This window comes from Aquarana catesbeiana, linkage group LG09 (assembly GCF_042186555.1).
Source record: "Aquarana catesbeiana isolate 2022-GZ linkage group LG09, ASM4218655v1, whole genome shotgun sequence".
In the NCBI taxonomy this organism is placed as follows: domain Eukaryota; kingdom Metazoa; phylum Chordata; class Amphibia; order Anura; family Ranidae; genus Aquarana; species Aquarana catesbeiana.
This window is the reverse complement of record NC_133332.1, coordinates 57,553,481-57,571,296: the sequence shown is the minus strand read 5'-3', so window position 1 is coordinate 57,571,296 and position 17,816 is coordinate 57,553,481. Positions and strand designations below refer to the sequence as shown.

The 17,816-nt window shown below is 44.6% G+C and overlaps 1 protein-coding gene across 3 annotated transcripts in view; it reads left to right on the top strand.

The window, feature by feature from the left end:
• LOC141107673 (cytochrome P450 2G1-like) overlaps nucleotides 1-17,816 on the top strand; it is a 190,392-nt gene that overhangs the window by 161,978 nt on the left and 10,598 nt on the right. For 2 of the 3 annotated variants that reach the window (XM_073598577.1, XM_073598576.1), the window contains exons 3-4: nucleotides 683-832; nucleotides 13,291-13,451. The exons of the other annotated variant lie outside the window; for it this stretch is intronic. In XM_073598577.1, coding sequence (XP_073454678.1) covers nucleotides 683-832; nucleotides 13,291-13,451 — 311 coding nt within the window. The remainder of the gene's footprint in view (nucleotides 1-682; nucleotides 833-13,290; nucleotides 13,452-17,816) is intronic. 3 annotated transcript variants of the gene reach the window in all.

The following is a 17,816-nucleotide window of genomic DNA, read 5'->3' as shown; positions in this document are numbered from 1 at the left end:
AAATACCTGGGTTTGACTTGGTACCAAGCTTGTGCAGTTCTTGTACAGCAAGGATGGGGTGTGAAAGAAAGAAGCAGTACAGCATGAAACCTGAAATACATTTTAATGTGCCTCATTCTATTACTAAAAGAACTTAATTTGCTGTCCATCCCTACTGGTGAGATTTTAATCAATTCCTGTCCTAGTGACCCAACTCGAAGGGGAATCTTTCCAGCAGGGACACAAAATTAACAGATAACTTTCAACTATTCCCTATTCCTCCTATGACTAAAAAAAAAGTTTTGACCCAGGCCCTACTTTAAATGTGTATTTATCTAGAATTCTCATAAGTACCTAAATGTCAGCTCTCTATAATTTCCTGCACAGCAGACTGTGAGATGGAAGGGCAGCACCAGAGGACAATCAGGGCTCTATTGCTTTGCACACTGTTTACATGTTCGGAATTAATTAATATGCTGCTTGTCCTTCATTTTCCAATTACACCTGGCTTTGTTTTCTGGCATTGATGCCTCATTTACAAGATGAACTGAACAGAATTATAACCTCTTTAGAGGATAAAACCGTTACTATCCAGAGTATGTGTTTTAATGGATGCAATTATGGATGGTAAAGGTCATTTCAATTCTTATGACAACTGCAGTTTTCACTCCTTTGTTGTACATGTCTGATTATTGTTTTGTAGGACTTGTCTTCAGCAATGGGGAACAATGGAAAGATTTGCGCAGGTTTTCTCTCACCATGCTCAGAAATTTTGGGATGGGGAAGAAATCTATTGAGGAGAGAATACAGGAAGAAGCTGGGTTCCTGGTTGCAGAGATCAAATCTCTGAAAGGTATGTTGTCTGCCTGTGCATCCTGGATGGACTAATTGTGTAGAGCACCCCATAAGGAGCCGCTGGTGAGTTTGGTCCTATGTCCCCCTTAGAGCACACACAGCCTGTTGCTCCTCTTTTTCTGCAATCTGCAATAAATGTGTTAAAGGATTTAAACTAGACACCAACAGTGACCCTCAGGCCCGGGCCAGGGTCCAACACAAAGTGCCTGAGCCTGCAGCCTGAGGGGCTAAGGTGGACAGGGGAGCAGATTTGTATGCGATAAAGGAGTAAACAAAACCAAACTAAGCACAGGACACAGAAATGAACAAAACAAAAATGGGGAGAGGGAGGGACAAAGCGACAGGCTAGAGACCCAGAAGTAGAAGAAAGGGGTAGGAAGGAAAAGAGGGGTAGAAAAAGGGGCGAAGAAGAGGCAGAAAAAAGAAGTTCCCCCAGGCTGGGGATGGGGCTAAGGTCATGTTGGTTTGGAAGGCCTAGGCTGATTGAGTGTAAAGTTGGAAATGATTAGGACAACCACAGGGTCCATACTGTGAGAAATCTGGCATGGGAGTCCTGAAGGATACTGGACATTTTTTTCATGGATCATAAGAGTTGTCAAGGTGTTCTTCACCTCTGAAAATGATACAGTCGGCTTTTTCTAGGCCCTTGTTGTTGTGCACTTAGCTGCAATAAACAGATGGGTAGCTAGCTTCTGCTGGTAAGAGAAGAGGCCTGGGACTGAACAATGGAGCAATGCAAATTTAGGGTCCTTATGGAAGGGTATGTGGAAGAGGGTAGACAGGAGCCCGAAAACTCCAAAATCCCACGAGGCAGGGGCAGGATCACCAAATGTGCATTTCGTCCCCTCGCTGACCGCACCCCCGGAAGTATCTATCATTATGGGATGGGTTTGACTTGGCAATGCGGGCTGGAACACATTAACAGCGAAGGAGGACAGGCAGCCTCCAACGTGGCTGTGTTTAAAGGAGCATTTCGCTATGCTGGACCAGGCTTTACTCCAGTCTGCGAGGGACAGGTCTCGTTCCCATTTGAGCACATAGGAGAGGAAGGTTAAGGTGCTGCTGGTGTGGAGTGAGGAGTAAGTAACAGAAATGATGCTCGGGGCACCTAAACAGTGCAGACAGGCACGTTCAAAGGCATTCTTTTGGTACGGAAAGGTGTTGTGGCACCTGAGGGAAGTTATCCAGTGCCGCAGCTGGCAAGTGACATTCCGCATCAGGGCTCCCAACGATTCTGCATTGTATTGTGTTGAACTATTTAATTTATTACTACCATGTAATAATAAAAATAATACGCTTCAATCACCCTAACACCATATCAAGCATGGTGCCGTGATTTATGAAGAGCTAACACCAGTCATTGACCTGACAAATTGCCAGCGAAAATTGCTTACCCCCCACATGACCAACCCCCCCGTGATGTACTCAAAGAAAATGATTTTACAGGTAACTAAAAATCCATCTCATTTTCATACAGTCAAGGACACAGAGCATCTCCAAATTCATAATGATAGGGATAGAAATGAAATGAAGGAAGGGCACATTGGAACCAAATACCAACCCTAAATCCCAAAAAGGTAAGAATCTCACATCACCGCCTGCAAAGCAAGCAGATCGAAAGAAACACCACTTGATAACACTCATTCCGCGTACACACAGTCGGACTTTTCGGCTACAAAAGTCCGACGGACAATCTGATCGTGTGTGGGCTTCCCCGGACTTTCAGCAGACTTTTCCAGTCGCAAATCTGACGGACTTTAGATTTGGAACATGCTTCAAATCTTTATGTCGTAACTCCGCTGGACCCAGAAATCCGCTCGTCCGTATGCTAGTTTGTTGGACAAAAAAACGACGCATGCTCAGAAGCAAAAACTAAACAGAAGCACTCGGTCTAGTAAAACTAGTGTTCGTATTGTAGGTTGCACATTCCTCACGCTGCAAATTCTGTGATCGTTGGATGCAGCGCATTTAATGTCTTCTTTAATAATGCTATAAGAACATAGATGTTTTGCTGTTCCTATTCACACAGAGTTCTCCCAAACTGATTTCTACATTCTTTTTCTCTTTGATCTCATAAATGATATAGTATTTTTTTTAAAAGCCATATCTCCATACTAATACTAATTTTTACACTTTTTTTTGGGGGGGGGGGGAGTCATCTTTTATTTTAGATTTTATCCAGATTTTTTTTTTATGATTATTGTCAAAATTATTTTATCTTTATCTAAATTTTTTTTGTTTTTGGGTTTTTAAAATTAACAAAAAGAACCATTTTTTTTGTAGTTCTTAAATTGAACGCAAATACATTTTTCTTTTCTTTTTTTTTTTTTTTAATTTTGTTTGGTTTAAGTTACCACAAAGTACCATTTTTTTTGTATTTGGATTTTTTCTTTTCATATAAAGTCAACACAAAGAACCTTTTTTGGTTATGTATATTTTTTTGTTTTTTTTAAGTTACCACTAGAACATTTTTTTTTGGTGTTTTTGCAACCTCAAGGAGATTGTTGTCCCTTGTTAATTTGACATTGTCTCTATATAAGTACCTGAAATAAATAAATAAATAAATAAATCAATGATGTTAATTAAAACACATAAAGTCTTTTCATAAACTAAAATATCCATTTATTTATGGTAAAAAGAAAATAAAGAGGAAGTCAACGTTGGCAAAAGTCTGTGGACAAGAAAATTGGGATCTTGAGGAGTCCATATAAGAGGGAGCACAATCTGGTCCAGGAATCCCAGAGATCAACAGCAGCAGCAGATGATATAGATGTCCCCAGACTGTGGTACTACAACAGCCTGCGTCTTCTGTCAGACCAGACTGAACCCAGGTCATCACTTTCTTCTCTTCCCTGCAGCCTTCCCTCCACGCTGCCCTGCACCCTTCCCTGCAGCCTTCCCTGCAGCCTTCCTTAGAGGCTGTGGCTCTGGTGGTTGAGTTGTGGCAGGAGGAGAAGGAGGAGGAGGAGGAGGGGGGCTGCCTCATTTATTTGTGTGTTGGCAGTTAGCTCGCCATTCAGCCCCTTGTGTATCATTTCAGCAAACAGTTTTTCACAAATGAGGCGTTGGCCCCACTCCATTTGAAGCAGCCTGCTGGCTAAATAGCACCCATAGGCCACTTCAGCTTCGGGGGGCTCTTCAAAAAATTGGTGGCCTCTCGCATGAGCCGCAGGGATGCCTCCTGTGTCACCGTCCCCTTCCTGGCCCTTTTTGTAGGAAGGCGGAGGGGAGCCACTTGGGATTGGGTCAGGCTTCTACTGGGCCCAGCCACATCCTGCCTGACACTGGGTCCGGCCTCCTCCAGGATGACACTGGGTCCTGCCTCCTCCTGGATGACACTGGGTCCGGCCTCCTCCTGGCTGTCCCTGGGCCCGGCCTCCTCCTGCCTGCAACTTTCCCCACTTTCCTCCTAGCTGACCTCATCCTGGTCAGGAATCCCAGAGATCAACAGCAGCAGCAGATGATATAGATGTCCCCAGACTGTGGTACTACAACAGCCTGCGTCTTCTGTCAGACCAGACTGAACCCAGGTCATCACTTTCTTCTCTTCCCTGCAGCCTTCCCTCCACGCTGCCCTGCACCCTTCCCTGCAGCCTTCCCTGCAGCCTTCCTTAGAGGCTGTGGCTCTGGTGGTTGAGTTGTGGCAGGAGGAGAAGGAGGAGGAGGAGGAGGGGGGCTGCCTCATTTATTTGTGTGTTGGCAGTTAGCTCGCCATTCAGCCCCTTGTGTATCATTTCAGCAAACAGTTTTTCACAAATGAGGCGTTGGCCCCACTCCATTTGAAGCAGCCTGCTGGCTAAATAGCACCCATAGGCCACTTCAGCTTCGGGGGGCTCTTCAAAAAATTGGTGGCCTCTCGCATGAGCCGCAGGGATGCCTCCTGTGTCACCGTCCCCTTCCTGGCCCTTTTTGTAGGAAGGCGGAGGGGAGCCACTTGGGATTGGGTCAGGCTTCTACTGGGCCCAGCCACATCCTGCCTGACACTGGGTCCGGCCTCCTCCAGGATGACACTGGGTCCTGCCTCCTCCTGGATGACACTGGGTCCGGCCTCCTCCTGGCTGTCCCTGGGCCCGGCCTCCTCCTGCCTGCAACTTTCCCCACTTTCCTCCTAGCTGACCTCATCCTGGTCAGGAATCCCAGAGATCAACAGCAGCAGCAGATGATATAGATGTCCCCAGACTGTGGTACTACAACAGCCTGCGTCTTCTGTCAGACCAGACTGAACCCAGGTCATCACTTTCTTCTCTTCCCTGCAGCCTTCCCTCCACGCTGCCCTGCACCCTTCCCTGCAGCCTTCCCTGCAGCCTTCCTTAGAGGCTGTGGCTCTGGTGGTTGAGTTGTGGCAGGAGGAGAAGGAGGAGGAGGAGGAGGGGGGCTGCCTCATTTATTTGTGTGTTGGCAGTTAGCTCGCCATTCAGCCCCTTGTGTATCATTTCAGCAAACAGTTTTTCACAAATGAGGCGTTGGCCCCACTCCATTTGAAGCAGCCTGCTGGCTAAATAGCACCCATAGGCCACTTCAGCTTCGGGGGGGCTCTTCAAAAAATTGGTGGCCTCTCGCATGAGCCGCAGGGATGCCTCCTGTGTCACCGTCCCCTTCCTGGCCCTTTTTGTAGGAAGGCGGAGGGGAGCCACTTGGGATTGGGTCAGGCTTCTACTGGGCCCAGCCACATCCTGCCTGACACTGGGTCCGGCCTCCTCCAGGATGACACTGGGTCCTGCCTCCTCCTGGATGACACTGGGTCTGGCCTCCTCCTGGCTGTCCCTGGGCCCGGCCTCCTCCTGCCTGCAACTTTCCCCACTTTCCTCCTAGCTGACCTCATCCTGTGTATAAAAAAGGGACATAGTTTTAGTTGTTTGTTTTTGGTTCATCAATGACACACAATTTGCTTCTCATGACTTGCAAATTCAATGTTAATACATCTATTAATAAAAGAGTCTAGAAATCAGACACCATAATTTTTTAAAGCAGGTGACAAACATATTTGGCCACTACTGTCAATTGATATGTATACATCATTTTTAGGAGAAAATTATTTTAATCAATTATAACATCTAGTTAACATCATTAATATTAGGACAGTAAATATTTTTGAAATTAATTTACCTGACTCCAGATGGTCACATCCAATTCTTCCAGGATGGAAGACCCAGCTTGGTCCTCATCAGCCTCTGTTGGGTTGGAGGGAAGGGTGCATGGAAGAGTGCATGGAAGGGTGGAGGGAAGGGTGGAGGGAAGGGTTGAAAGAAAACGTAGTTTATTGTAGTACCACAGCCTGGGTACATATACATCATCTGCTGATGCTCCTGATCTCAGGGAATGCTGGATCTTGTTATGCTCCCTCTTATACATGTTCCTCAAGATCCCATCTCCATCGTTGCTCCTGGGATGTACGTCTGGACAAATGTCAGAAGTCTCTCCAGCGTTGACTTCCTTACATGCTTAAGATAATATTGAGGGTGTTTGACCTCCCACAGATTTCTCATCTCTCTGTATTGATCGATAAAAGCTGACAGAAATTCAGGCTCCTTAAATTTTGCATTCATAATTTCTGTATAAGATAAAGACACAAGACAAAAAACACTTATGTTTCTGCTAAACCCTCATCATCTTATCCCAACATAGGCCTCATCAATCTGTCAAGCCATATAGGCTGCTTACTACAAAGTTTTTACCAAATTTCAAAATTTAAAATTACCTTCGTTTTATAGCGTCTCGGTCCACTATCATCTACGCACAGAACATACGACACAATACGTAATAACGTTTTATACACTGCGTATGCGTAAAACTCCACCTGCTTTGCCCGCCCCTGACGTTCTATTTTAACGAATATTCTCCGCCCCTTGTCTTTATGCATAGAACGTACGTACGACACATGCGTAATACCTCTTTTTATACACTGCGCATGTGTGAAACTCCGCCTGCGTTGCCCCCCTGACGTTCTTTTTTAATGAATATTCTCCGCCCATTCTTTCTATGGTAGTGGAATGAACAATGGCGGAGACACATCAGGTGTGTACTACCTCAGGTAGCGACAAAAGCCCGGAGGCCGGAATGTCCCGATCTGGGAAGCAGAGATTTAAGGCCTCCAATATGTCCTTTAAAGAGATGGTGGAAATGGTGGCAATTCTGAGAAAAAATGACTATGATGGGAAGTATGGACCGTACGCCCGGCCTAATTTTAGAAAAGCCAAAATAATGGCGAAGGTGGTGAAGACATTACATCTTTCTTTTGGGGTACAGCGCTTAAAAGATCAGATTCGGAAAAGATGGTCCGACTTCAAACTCCGGGAGCCGGATCAGTACAGACTGATCCGTAAAGTGCTGAAAAAAGTAAGTACTTGTCGTGTGTTCATATTCTGTTTATTACCTTGTATACTGCTCCATGTGCTTTTCTTTAATGTACGAGTTTATATCATTTGAAACGATATTAATAAACCTCATTACATATATACAGACCTATATCTTTTATTAATGTATCTATCTATATTTTCTCTCTCTCTCTCTCTCTCTATGTATATATATATATCTATATATATAGATAGATAGATATAGATATATATCTATCTATCTATATATATAGATATATATAGATATATATCTATATATATCTATATATATAGATATATATCTATATATCTATATATATAGATATATATAGATATATATATATATATATATATACAGATAGATATATATTTATATTTATCTATCTATATATCTATCTATATATCTATCTATATATCTATCTATATATATATATATATATATATATATATATATATATATATATATATATATATATATATATATATATATATATATATATACATATAAATAGATATAGATATATAGATAGATATATATCTAGATATGTCTTTAGAAATTGGAAAAATTTATTAAACTAGGAACTCTACACAAAAACAGACAATTTGTACACCACTTCACTACAATGTTTTAAGATTACTATGTACTAAAATATCTGCGTGCTAAGTATATATTTTTTTTCATTCACATAGGGGAGAAAAGACAAGATGAACCCAGCCCCCCCAACCGCAACACCATAATTGGGAAATCAGCCCAAGCCCCACTGAGGATGTGGAGGAAGGAGAGGTGGCCGACATGGGCACCCCACCAGGTGAGTGTCTGACACACCAGCTTACGGTAATCTATGTATGGCTGCATATTTTGTAAATAACATTTTCTACTCTATTTTAGGTGATCTGGTTGTGCTTGAATCAAGCAACAGCGCCACCCCCGAGGATGTTTTGGAAGTATGCGACATGAGCACCCCACCAGGTCAGTGTCTGAGACACCAGCTTATGGTAAGGTAATCTATGTATTGCTGCATATTTATAAACACATCTTTTTTTCATTCAATTTTAGGTCTGGGTGAACATTTTAGCACAGACAGTGCACAACGCCTAATTGGTCAGATAATGGCCTGGAATGGGGAGATTGATTTAATGCAGAATCGGCTGGATCGTATGCAGCAGGAAATGAAGAACATGATCGATGTTTTGGGGAGAATCTAAATGCCCTTTTTCAACCAAAAAAACATTGATCATGTTCTTCATTTCCTTGTTTGCTGACCCCATTCTGGGCCTTCTCTTTTCTCTTGTAAAAATTATATGCCTGCTTTCCCAAAAAAAAAAAAAAAATAGAGGCCTGTTTTAATAAAATAAAAAACATAAAAAAAATAGAGGCCTGTTTAAAAAAAAAAAAATAGAGGCCTGTTTTAAAAAAATAAAAAAATAGAGGCCTGTTTAAAAAAAAAAAATAAATAAAAATAAAAAAGAGGCCTGTTTGTTAAAACAAAAAGATAATAAAATATTGTAAAAAAAAAGGACCTAATTCTATTGTTAAAAATTTCTAAATATAGATATATTTTGGACAACAAAATGCGTGGTTTCTTCTTTCAATGCTCAGTATCAGTTTGTTTAAAGTTAAAATAGTTGCTTACAGTGACAATGGTGCTTATTTAATAAATGAAAATACACTTGGCACTACAAGTGCACTACGATAACCTAGGAGAAAGCCAAAAAGAAAGGCAAGCAATAAATATAAATCAAGATTTGATCAAGATTTTTTATTTTGACAAATTAAATATTCTGGGGCATTGCAATGGCCCCCCTACCCATAAAATAATCTACATATTGATCACAAAGTTGACGGGCACTTTGGGGGGGCCAAGCCAGTACGGACAGTATCCAGGCCTCCAGGCCTGTCAGATTGTCTCTAATAATAAGTCCGGCCTCAGGCCCAACTGGCAAAATATAATTTGGGGAATGTTTGTTCAAAAAGTTGTGCAGGATACAGCACGCTAAAATGATGTAATTAAGTTTGTATTCCGCAAGGTTTATCGATGTCTGAAACAGGCGGAACCGGCTGGCCAGAATCCCAAAAGCATTCTCAACAACTCTTCTCGCTATGGCCAGCCGGAAATTAAAAACCCTCCTCTCCGGGGTTGAGGGTCCTTTGGGGAAATGGCCTCATGAGGTGCTTGCTCAGAGCGAAGGCTTCATCTGCTATGAAGACAAAGGGGAGTCCTTCCACGTTATCCGCATCAGGTGGCAATCCCAGGCCACCACTCTGGAGACACTGGTAGAACTCCGTCTAGGCAAATACTCCTCCATCCGACATCCGGCCATTCTTCCCCATGTCCACATACAGAAAGTCATATTGTGCCGACACCACCGCCATTAAGACAATACTATGGAACCCCTTATAATTAAAATAGTATGACCCCGAATGGGGTGGTGGCACAATGTGGACATGTTTCTATAGCCCCTCCACAGTTGGGAAAGTCCCAACGGGTGGCAAAATGGGATGCCACTGACTGCCATTCCTGTGGTGTTGAAGGAAACTGGGGAATCAAACAAGAAACCAAAAATCAGTAATTTTGAAAAGAACATTGCAAGAACATTACACTTAAAACAATATTGCCCAGCATCAGTATAACATTAAATAATTGGAATCTTCTTTAATAAATAATATGGAAAGGCACACTTATCAGATTGCTCACCCCCTCTGATGGCACATTGTTACATTTTAGGGGGTGGTGAAATTAGAAATTAAGTTTAAGGACACGCAGGGTTTGATTGACTAAAGGCTACAAGACTAGGGGGTGGTGAAATTAGAAATTAAGTTTAAGGACACGCAGGGTTTGATTGACTAAAGGCTACAAGACTGTGCAGTTTGAAAAGTGCAGTTGTTGCACTCTGCAAGTGCAGTTGCTCCACAGCTTAGTAAATGAGGTAAGGTAAAAAGGCTTCATGTTGCAAGGAGTACCCAATCACATGCAAGGGCAATTAATCCAAACACTTTGTGGCTTGCACATGATTGGATGATAGAAATCAGCAGAGGTTTGGCTCATTTACTAAAGCACTGGAGCAAATGCACTTGCAGAGTGCAAATGCATTTTGCAAAGTGCAACATATATTTGCTTTTTTAAAATCAACACCACAGAACATTATAGCAAATTATTAGGGGGGGGGGGGGATTGGAAATCGAGTTAATGACACACACACTATTTGGGTGGAGTTTAGGGGGGGAGGGGATTGGAAATCGAGTTAATGACACACACACTATTTGGATGGAGTTTAGGGGGGGGAGGATTGGAAATTGAGTTAATGACACACACACTATTTGGATGGAGTTTGGGGGGGGGGGAGGGGATTGGAAATTGAGTTAATGACACACACACTATTTGGATGGAGTTTAGGGGGGGGATTGGAAATTGAGTTAATGACACACACACTATTTGTATGGAGTTTAGGGGGGGAGGGGATTGGAAATCGAGTTAATGACACTCACTATTTGTATGGAGTTTAGGGGGGGAGGGGACTGGAAATCGAGTTAATGACACACACACTATTTGGATGGAGTTTGGGGGGGGAGGGGGTTGGAAATTGAGTTAATGACACACACACTATTTGGATGGAGTTTAGGGGGGGGATTGGAAATTGAGTTAATGACACACACACTATTTGGATGGAGTTTAGGGGGGGGGATTGGAAATCGAGTTAATGACACTCACTATTTGGATGGAGTTTGGGGGGGGGGGAATTGGAAATCGAGTTAATGACACACACACTGTTTGGGTGGAGTTTAGGGGAAAAAAACTACAATGCAGCTGACAAAATACATTAAAAGTGAGTAGACTAGGTGGATACGTGCCCAGCATTGCAAGCTGGGGAGGTTAGTGAAGGCAAATATACATGCAGGACAAAAAAGAACATGAAAAAATGACAGCATGCATGAGGACAAAAAGGGGACATTCACACTATATTGCAATGATGGTAAGTAGTGCTTGAGTTAAGAAATACATTACATTATCAAACATTAAATAAAATAACATGTGATGCTAATAAAGGATAAAATTCTTCCCTTAATATACTCCTTCTGCAGGACCTAAATGATGTGCAGAACAGGTCTCTGGGATAATGATCCCCAGAGCCTGGGGGGGAGATGCCTGTCGAGAACTTAAGGTCCTGCAGGCTTCTCCCTGTCGCCAAGTACCGCAACGTGGCGAATAGCCTTTGTTCCGGAGTGATGGCTTGCCTCATGCAGGTATCCTGCCTGCTGACATAAGGGGTGAGAAAAGCCACCAAACGGTCAAAAACGGGGTTCGTCATCCGGAGAAAGTTCCTGAAATCCTCAGGATTATTCTCACAGATCTCACGAAGCAATGGCATGTGACAGAATTGGTCACGCTGGAGCAACCAATTCTTCATCCATGAACTCCTCCTCGCCCTGTTCATGGACTGGTCTTGGGCTGAAGAATGAACTACAGCACCAAGCACATACAATGCATGAGCTCTATGACGAGTACGTACAGGTAACATGTCTTCAAAACGGTCGGCTGGTCAGAAAGCACTTAACAGAACGCACTGAAGAACAGCAAGGCCTGTGAAGAGCGACCTGAAAATCAGCAACGAGCGGACAATAAAACAAAGATTGCTCAATGCCAACTGACCAAACGCACTGAAAAGCAGATACAAACCTCACAAGCACAGACTGAACAACAGTTAAAACGAATTGAAAAATACGAGTCTCACAAGCGCGAATCGTCTCTCACCAAACTTCTACTAACACGAGATAAACACGAGATTAGCAGAAGGAGCCCAAAAGGGTGTCGTACGGGCTATTGAACTTCCGTTTTATAGTCTCGTCGGACTTGGTGTACGTCACTGCGTACTAGGCTGTCGGACTTTTGTGTGATCGTATGTAGGCAAGTCCGTTCGTTAGAAAGTCCGCCGCAAGTCCACCAAAAGTCCGTCGAAAGTCTGTCGGACGGGCCGTCGGACTTTTGTAGCCGAAAAGTCCGACCGTGTGTACGCGGCATCAGTAAAAGGATGAACCAAAGCCCAGATAGCAGCTTTACAAAGATCCTTTTCTACTTGTGGCTCCATAGGGGGTGCACTACTGGGTTAATCCAGGTCAATCACCATTCCCACTCCAATACTCTCCCCAAGGGGACCCAATCTTCACCCATTCCTGGTGGCTTCACCATAAGGGCCTTCAGAGACTCCACTCCACTGCAGGGGACCACTGACCTGGACCTGTATAGCACCTGTTAGTTCACAAGGCAATATATTATTGCACAAGGTCCTGTTATTGTCAAATCAGCAGCAGGGATGGCCAGATCTGCATAGCTAATTAGGAGGATCATGGCTGATTAGCAGGAACACTAGATCAGAATATCCATGTCTGAAAGCACGGTGGTCTGCTTGTTTACATCGGCAGACTGCCGTTCTGTCTCTGTGGGGAGCAATCGCGAGTGGTTGGCAGACATCACATCTGCCAGGCCCACTGATTGGCTCCCCCAGTGGCCAATCAGCATGCAATCACAGCTCCGGTGACACACGTGTGCCCCCCAGTGACTATTGACAAAATCACGTACAGGTACGTGATTTTGCACAATAGAGCCACCTTGCCGCAGTATATGTATAGCAGTCGGTTGGGAAGTGGTTAAACTAATATCACTCCATATTTTTATTGTTTCCTAGAATATCAGGTGTGATCCACCTGCTTTATTTTAGGAACTATACATAAGCAACATATGCACGCTAAAGCGTTACTCTTGGAGATTTGACTTTTTCTTAAATGCATGGCAAATGCTTAATAAATGCATAGTGAATGCCTCTCATATGCCATGTACAATAGCCCATAATCAGAATTAGTGTTGGTGGTTCTGCGATGGCTGATATGTTGCCCCAGTTAGGGAATGAATGAATCTACATTATATATTCCTCCAAGCCAGAGCAGGATTGTTATTAGGTACCTTAGGCTTTTGCCTATCGGCACCACTGTGGAATTAGTTCCTGAGACATCTCTAGGATTGCAAGTCATCAATAACACCAATATGCAGTAATGGTGTCATAACAATAGTGTGAAGTATGGAGGGTTGCAAACCTGTACATTGACTATATTTTCAAAATTTTCTTGCAGAAAAATCCATTGACCCATCAAGCCTCCTATCCCAGGCTGTTTCTAATGTCATTTGCTCTATAGTTTTTGGAAACCGTTTTGAATATAAAGATCAGAATTTTCAGCAACTCTTGAGCTTGTTTAGTGCAACATTCAAAGACACAAGCTGCCTTTGGGGACAGGTAGGTTGTGCTGGTGCTACATGGCTTACTAAAAGAACCTTAAACAAGAACTTCACTTCCTTCCTTTTCCAATTTTTTTCACTCTTACCTTGAATCCTGGGTTGTCCAAAAAAAAAAAAACATAGTCACCAATTGAATCCGTCTTTGTCTGATCATAACTCTGTGTCCATCGCCACTATGTTCTCATTTGATGTCACCCGGCAGCCAGCTTTTTCTACTGGATTATTTGAGCAGAGTAGATTGCCCCAAAGCCTCTTGGGATGTGTGATTTCAGTATCCCACAGTGACCTCATTCTCACCTAGGTGAGAAAGTAGGAAGAGCAGGAGCTAGTCCTGCAGAAAAGTCCCAAAATTGTTACCATTCAATAAAGTAATTGGGCAAGAAGAGGGATCGGGAATGGCAAATGATAAGATAATGTTAAGGTCTGCTGTAAATCATCCATTTGGAACAGTGTTAAAAAACAGATGCTAAGATAATCAATTAGAAATGAAAAAAACATGTATACAACAAAGCAATCAATTGTTGAAATTAGGTTAAAAAGAGTCTGATTTCCTGATTTTCTGGGCAGGAAAAGGCTGATCAATATTCTCACTATGAACTTTTCACAAAATGTTTGTTTGTGGTAGTAATTAGCTAAGGTAATAAATAGGTAAGTTTTTCACTGCATATGAAAAAGTATCCAAATTACATTTTATAAATGTTATTGTTCATTATCATTCATGTATACACAAAAAATGGACATGTTGCAGTGAATTGATGGTGGCAGCATTCATTTTATTTTTTGTTTTCATTCGGTAATCTGTCCGGTAACACACATTCTGTCAAAAGGCCCGTACACACGATCGGACTTTTTGACAACAAACATGCAAATTAGCTGTTTTGGAGCAACATCCGACGCTGTGTACGCTCCATCGGACAAACTCTTTCTGTTTCCATCGGACTTTTGTTGGCTGTGCGAACGCACAAACTTTTCGGCAACAAAAGTCTGATGGAGCAAAGTCCGATCGTGTGTACACAAAACCATCGGACTTTTGTACAAAGGGTACTGTACACCTCGCGCTGGCTGCAATAGGAAAAACACATTTTCCTACTGTGGTGGGTGCGAGAGGGAATTCCCCTCTGGGGGAATAACAGGCCCTTTGGTCTGGTATGGATTTTAAAGGGAACCCCCTATGTCGAAAAAACGGCATGGGGTCCCCCCAAAATCCATACCAGACCCTTATCCGAGCACGCAGCCCGGACGGTCAAGAAAAGGGGAGGGGACAAGCGAGCACCCCCCCTCCTGAACTGTACCAGGCCGCATGCCCTCAACATGGGGGTGGGTGCTTTGGGGGAGGGGGGGGGCCCTGCGGCCCCCCTCCCCCAAAGCACCTTGTCCCCATGTTGATGAGGACAAGGGCCTCTTCCCGACAACCCTGGCCGTTGGTTGTTGGGGTCTGCGGGAGAGGGGTTTATCAGAATTTGGGAGCCCCCTTTAATAAGGGGGCCCCCAGATTCCGGCCCCCCACCCTATGCGAATGAGTATAGGGTACATTGTAGCCCTACCCATTCACCTAGGAAAAAAGTGTCAATTAAAAAAAACACACTACACAGGTTTTTAAAGTAATTTATTAGACAGCTCCGGGGTCTTCTTCCGACTTCGGGGGTCTTCTTCCGACTTTGGGGGTCTCTCCGGTGTCTTCTACCGGTGTCCGGTTCTTCTGCCGCCTCCTCCATCTTCTGCCGCTCTTTTGATAGCGGTGGCCGGTCTTCTACGTTGTCTTCTTCCCTCTTCTTTTCTTCCGATGTTGACATGACGCTCTGTCCCGCTGTAATGCTGTGTGAGCGCTCCGCAATGACTTATACAGGTGGTGACGCCGCCCCCTTATGACATCACAGTCCAGGGCATGCTGGAACTGTGATGTCATAAGGGGTGTGGTCATCGGATGCCATGACCACGCCCCCTTATGACGTCACAGTCCCAGCATTACCTGGGCCAGTGATGTCATAAGGGGCGTGGTCACCGCCTATTTAAGTCATTGAGGAGCGCTCACACTGCATTACAGCGGGAGAGAGCGTCATATCAACATCGGAAGAAAAGAAGAGGGAAGAAGACAACGCAGGCATCTGGGCCACTGCTAGCAAAAGAGCGGCAGAAGATAGTGGAGGAGCCGGCAGAAGAACTGGACACTGGGAGAAGAGGTCGAACACCGGGAGAAGAGGCCGGAGAGTGGGAGAAGAACCGGACACCGGGAGAAGAGGCCGGAGAGAGCGGCGAAGTCAGAAGAAGACCCCCGAAGTTGGAAGAAGACCCCCGGAGCTGTCTAATAAATTACTATAAAAACCTGCGTAGTGTGTTTTTTCATTGACACTTTTTTCCCTAGGTGAATGGGTTAGGGGTACAATGTACCCCATACTCATTCACATAGGGTGGGGGGCCAGGATCTGGGGGCCCCCTTATTAAAGGGGGCTCCCAGATTCAGATAAGCCCCCACTCGCAGACCCCGACAGCCAACGGCCAGGGTTGTCGGGAAGAGGCCCTTGTCCTCATCAACATGGGGACAAGGTGCTGTGGGGTGGGGGGCCGCAGGGCACCCCCCCTCCCCCAAAGCACTCACCCCCCCATGTTGAGGTCATGAGGCCTGGTACGGTTCAGGAGGGGGGGGCGTTCGCTCGTCCCCACCCCCTTTCCTGACCGGCCGGGCTGCATGCTCAGATAAGGGCCTCGTCTGGATTTTGGGGGGACCCCCACACCGTTTTTTCGGAGTAGGGGTTCCCCTGAAAATCCATACTAGACCTAAGGGCCTGGTATGCCCCCAGAGGGGAACCCATGCTGGTTTTTTATTTAAAATTTGGCGTGGAGTTCCCCCTCAAGATTCATACCAAACACAGTGCCTGGCATTGGCGGGGATCTAAGTTGGATCCCTGTACCAGTGTGAACTCGACTCGCAAGTGTCAATCTCGCCGATAAAAGAGGCAAGATTGACACAATATCAGACAACAATACAGAAATTGACCAAAGGGTGGTGGTAAAGAACTGAAAAACCACGTGATTTGGTGAAAGTTGGCTGAAAAAGTTCTGCCGTGTGTATGCAATACAAACTTATGGCCAACGCCCTTTGCACAAAAGTCCAAGGGAAAGTTTGTACAAAGTCCTATCGTGTGTATGAGGCTTTAGAGCTACTCTGGATAGAGGTGTAGTGTTCTCCCCATGAGGGCCGCTTAAAGATTCTTGACCCCAATGGTTGCCCTGACTTTGCAAGTCTCCCAACACCTCTGACAAACTGGGTTCAGACATTTCATCAATAGGAAATAAAATACACACCAAAACTATGTCACAGTAAAACAGATGAGTTTTTACTTAAAAGAGAGAAGTATGGGTTTGGAGGTTATTGCAGAACGGAGCGATCAAACATTGCCTATGGCTCTCTCCCCAAGCAGAGAGCTGCTGCCTGTCAATCAGCAGCTCTCCGCTCTGCTCCACCACTCTCATTGGAGCACTGAGCTGTGGAGGGGCGGGGAGCGGCCGTCTCAGTCCAGGCAACTGGTGGATCCGGACTCCCAGAGTCAGGATGGCTTGGTGGCTGGACTGATCTGGGTGACGTCAGCAGAGAGCGGACTTCAGATCACTCTCTGCTGAAAACGGATCACAGGAGTGCAAAACAAATTGCACTCCTGTGACCCATAGGAGAAGCCCAGCCAAACAAGCTCAGGCTGGACTTCTGCCCGCTCACCAGTCTGGGGCAGATACTGCAGATACTGTGCTCAAGGAATGGTGCTCGGCCGCAAACTCCTCGGCGCCGTAGCTCAGCTGGATCTGTGATGCAAGTGATGAAAGCAACCTCCCGATTGTCACCAGACTAACCGAACACTGTTGATGATGGATACGTCAACACTCATCCACCAGAGGCTCTCCCTCGCTGCCTAGGATTGCTTTCCCTGACCGCCCAGGTCACTGCTTCCAGATGAAGGATGTGGTCTCAAGAGAGCTACTCCTCCCCAACACAGGCTATATATCACTTCTCCCAGCATTTTTTCTTCTCCCTCCAGCCGACTGGAACTTGTAGGCCATAACGATCAGTGGCAGTCTGCCTACGTAAACAAGACAGACTGCCATTCTGTCAGAAGGGAAGGTACTGATCCTGCATTTCTTCTAAGCAGAAACACAGATCTTTGCCTTTCCTTACTCAAAGCATCTCCCCCAGTTATTAAGCACAATTTAGACATGCATTTAACCCTTTGATCGCCCCGATGTTAACTCCTTCCCCGTCCGATTTGTCCGCTGCAATATCACAGTCCCACTATAAGTCGCTGATCACCGCCATTAATAGTAAAAATAAATAAAAATATCCCATAGTTTGTAGATTAGTCTTTTTTTTGTTTAT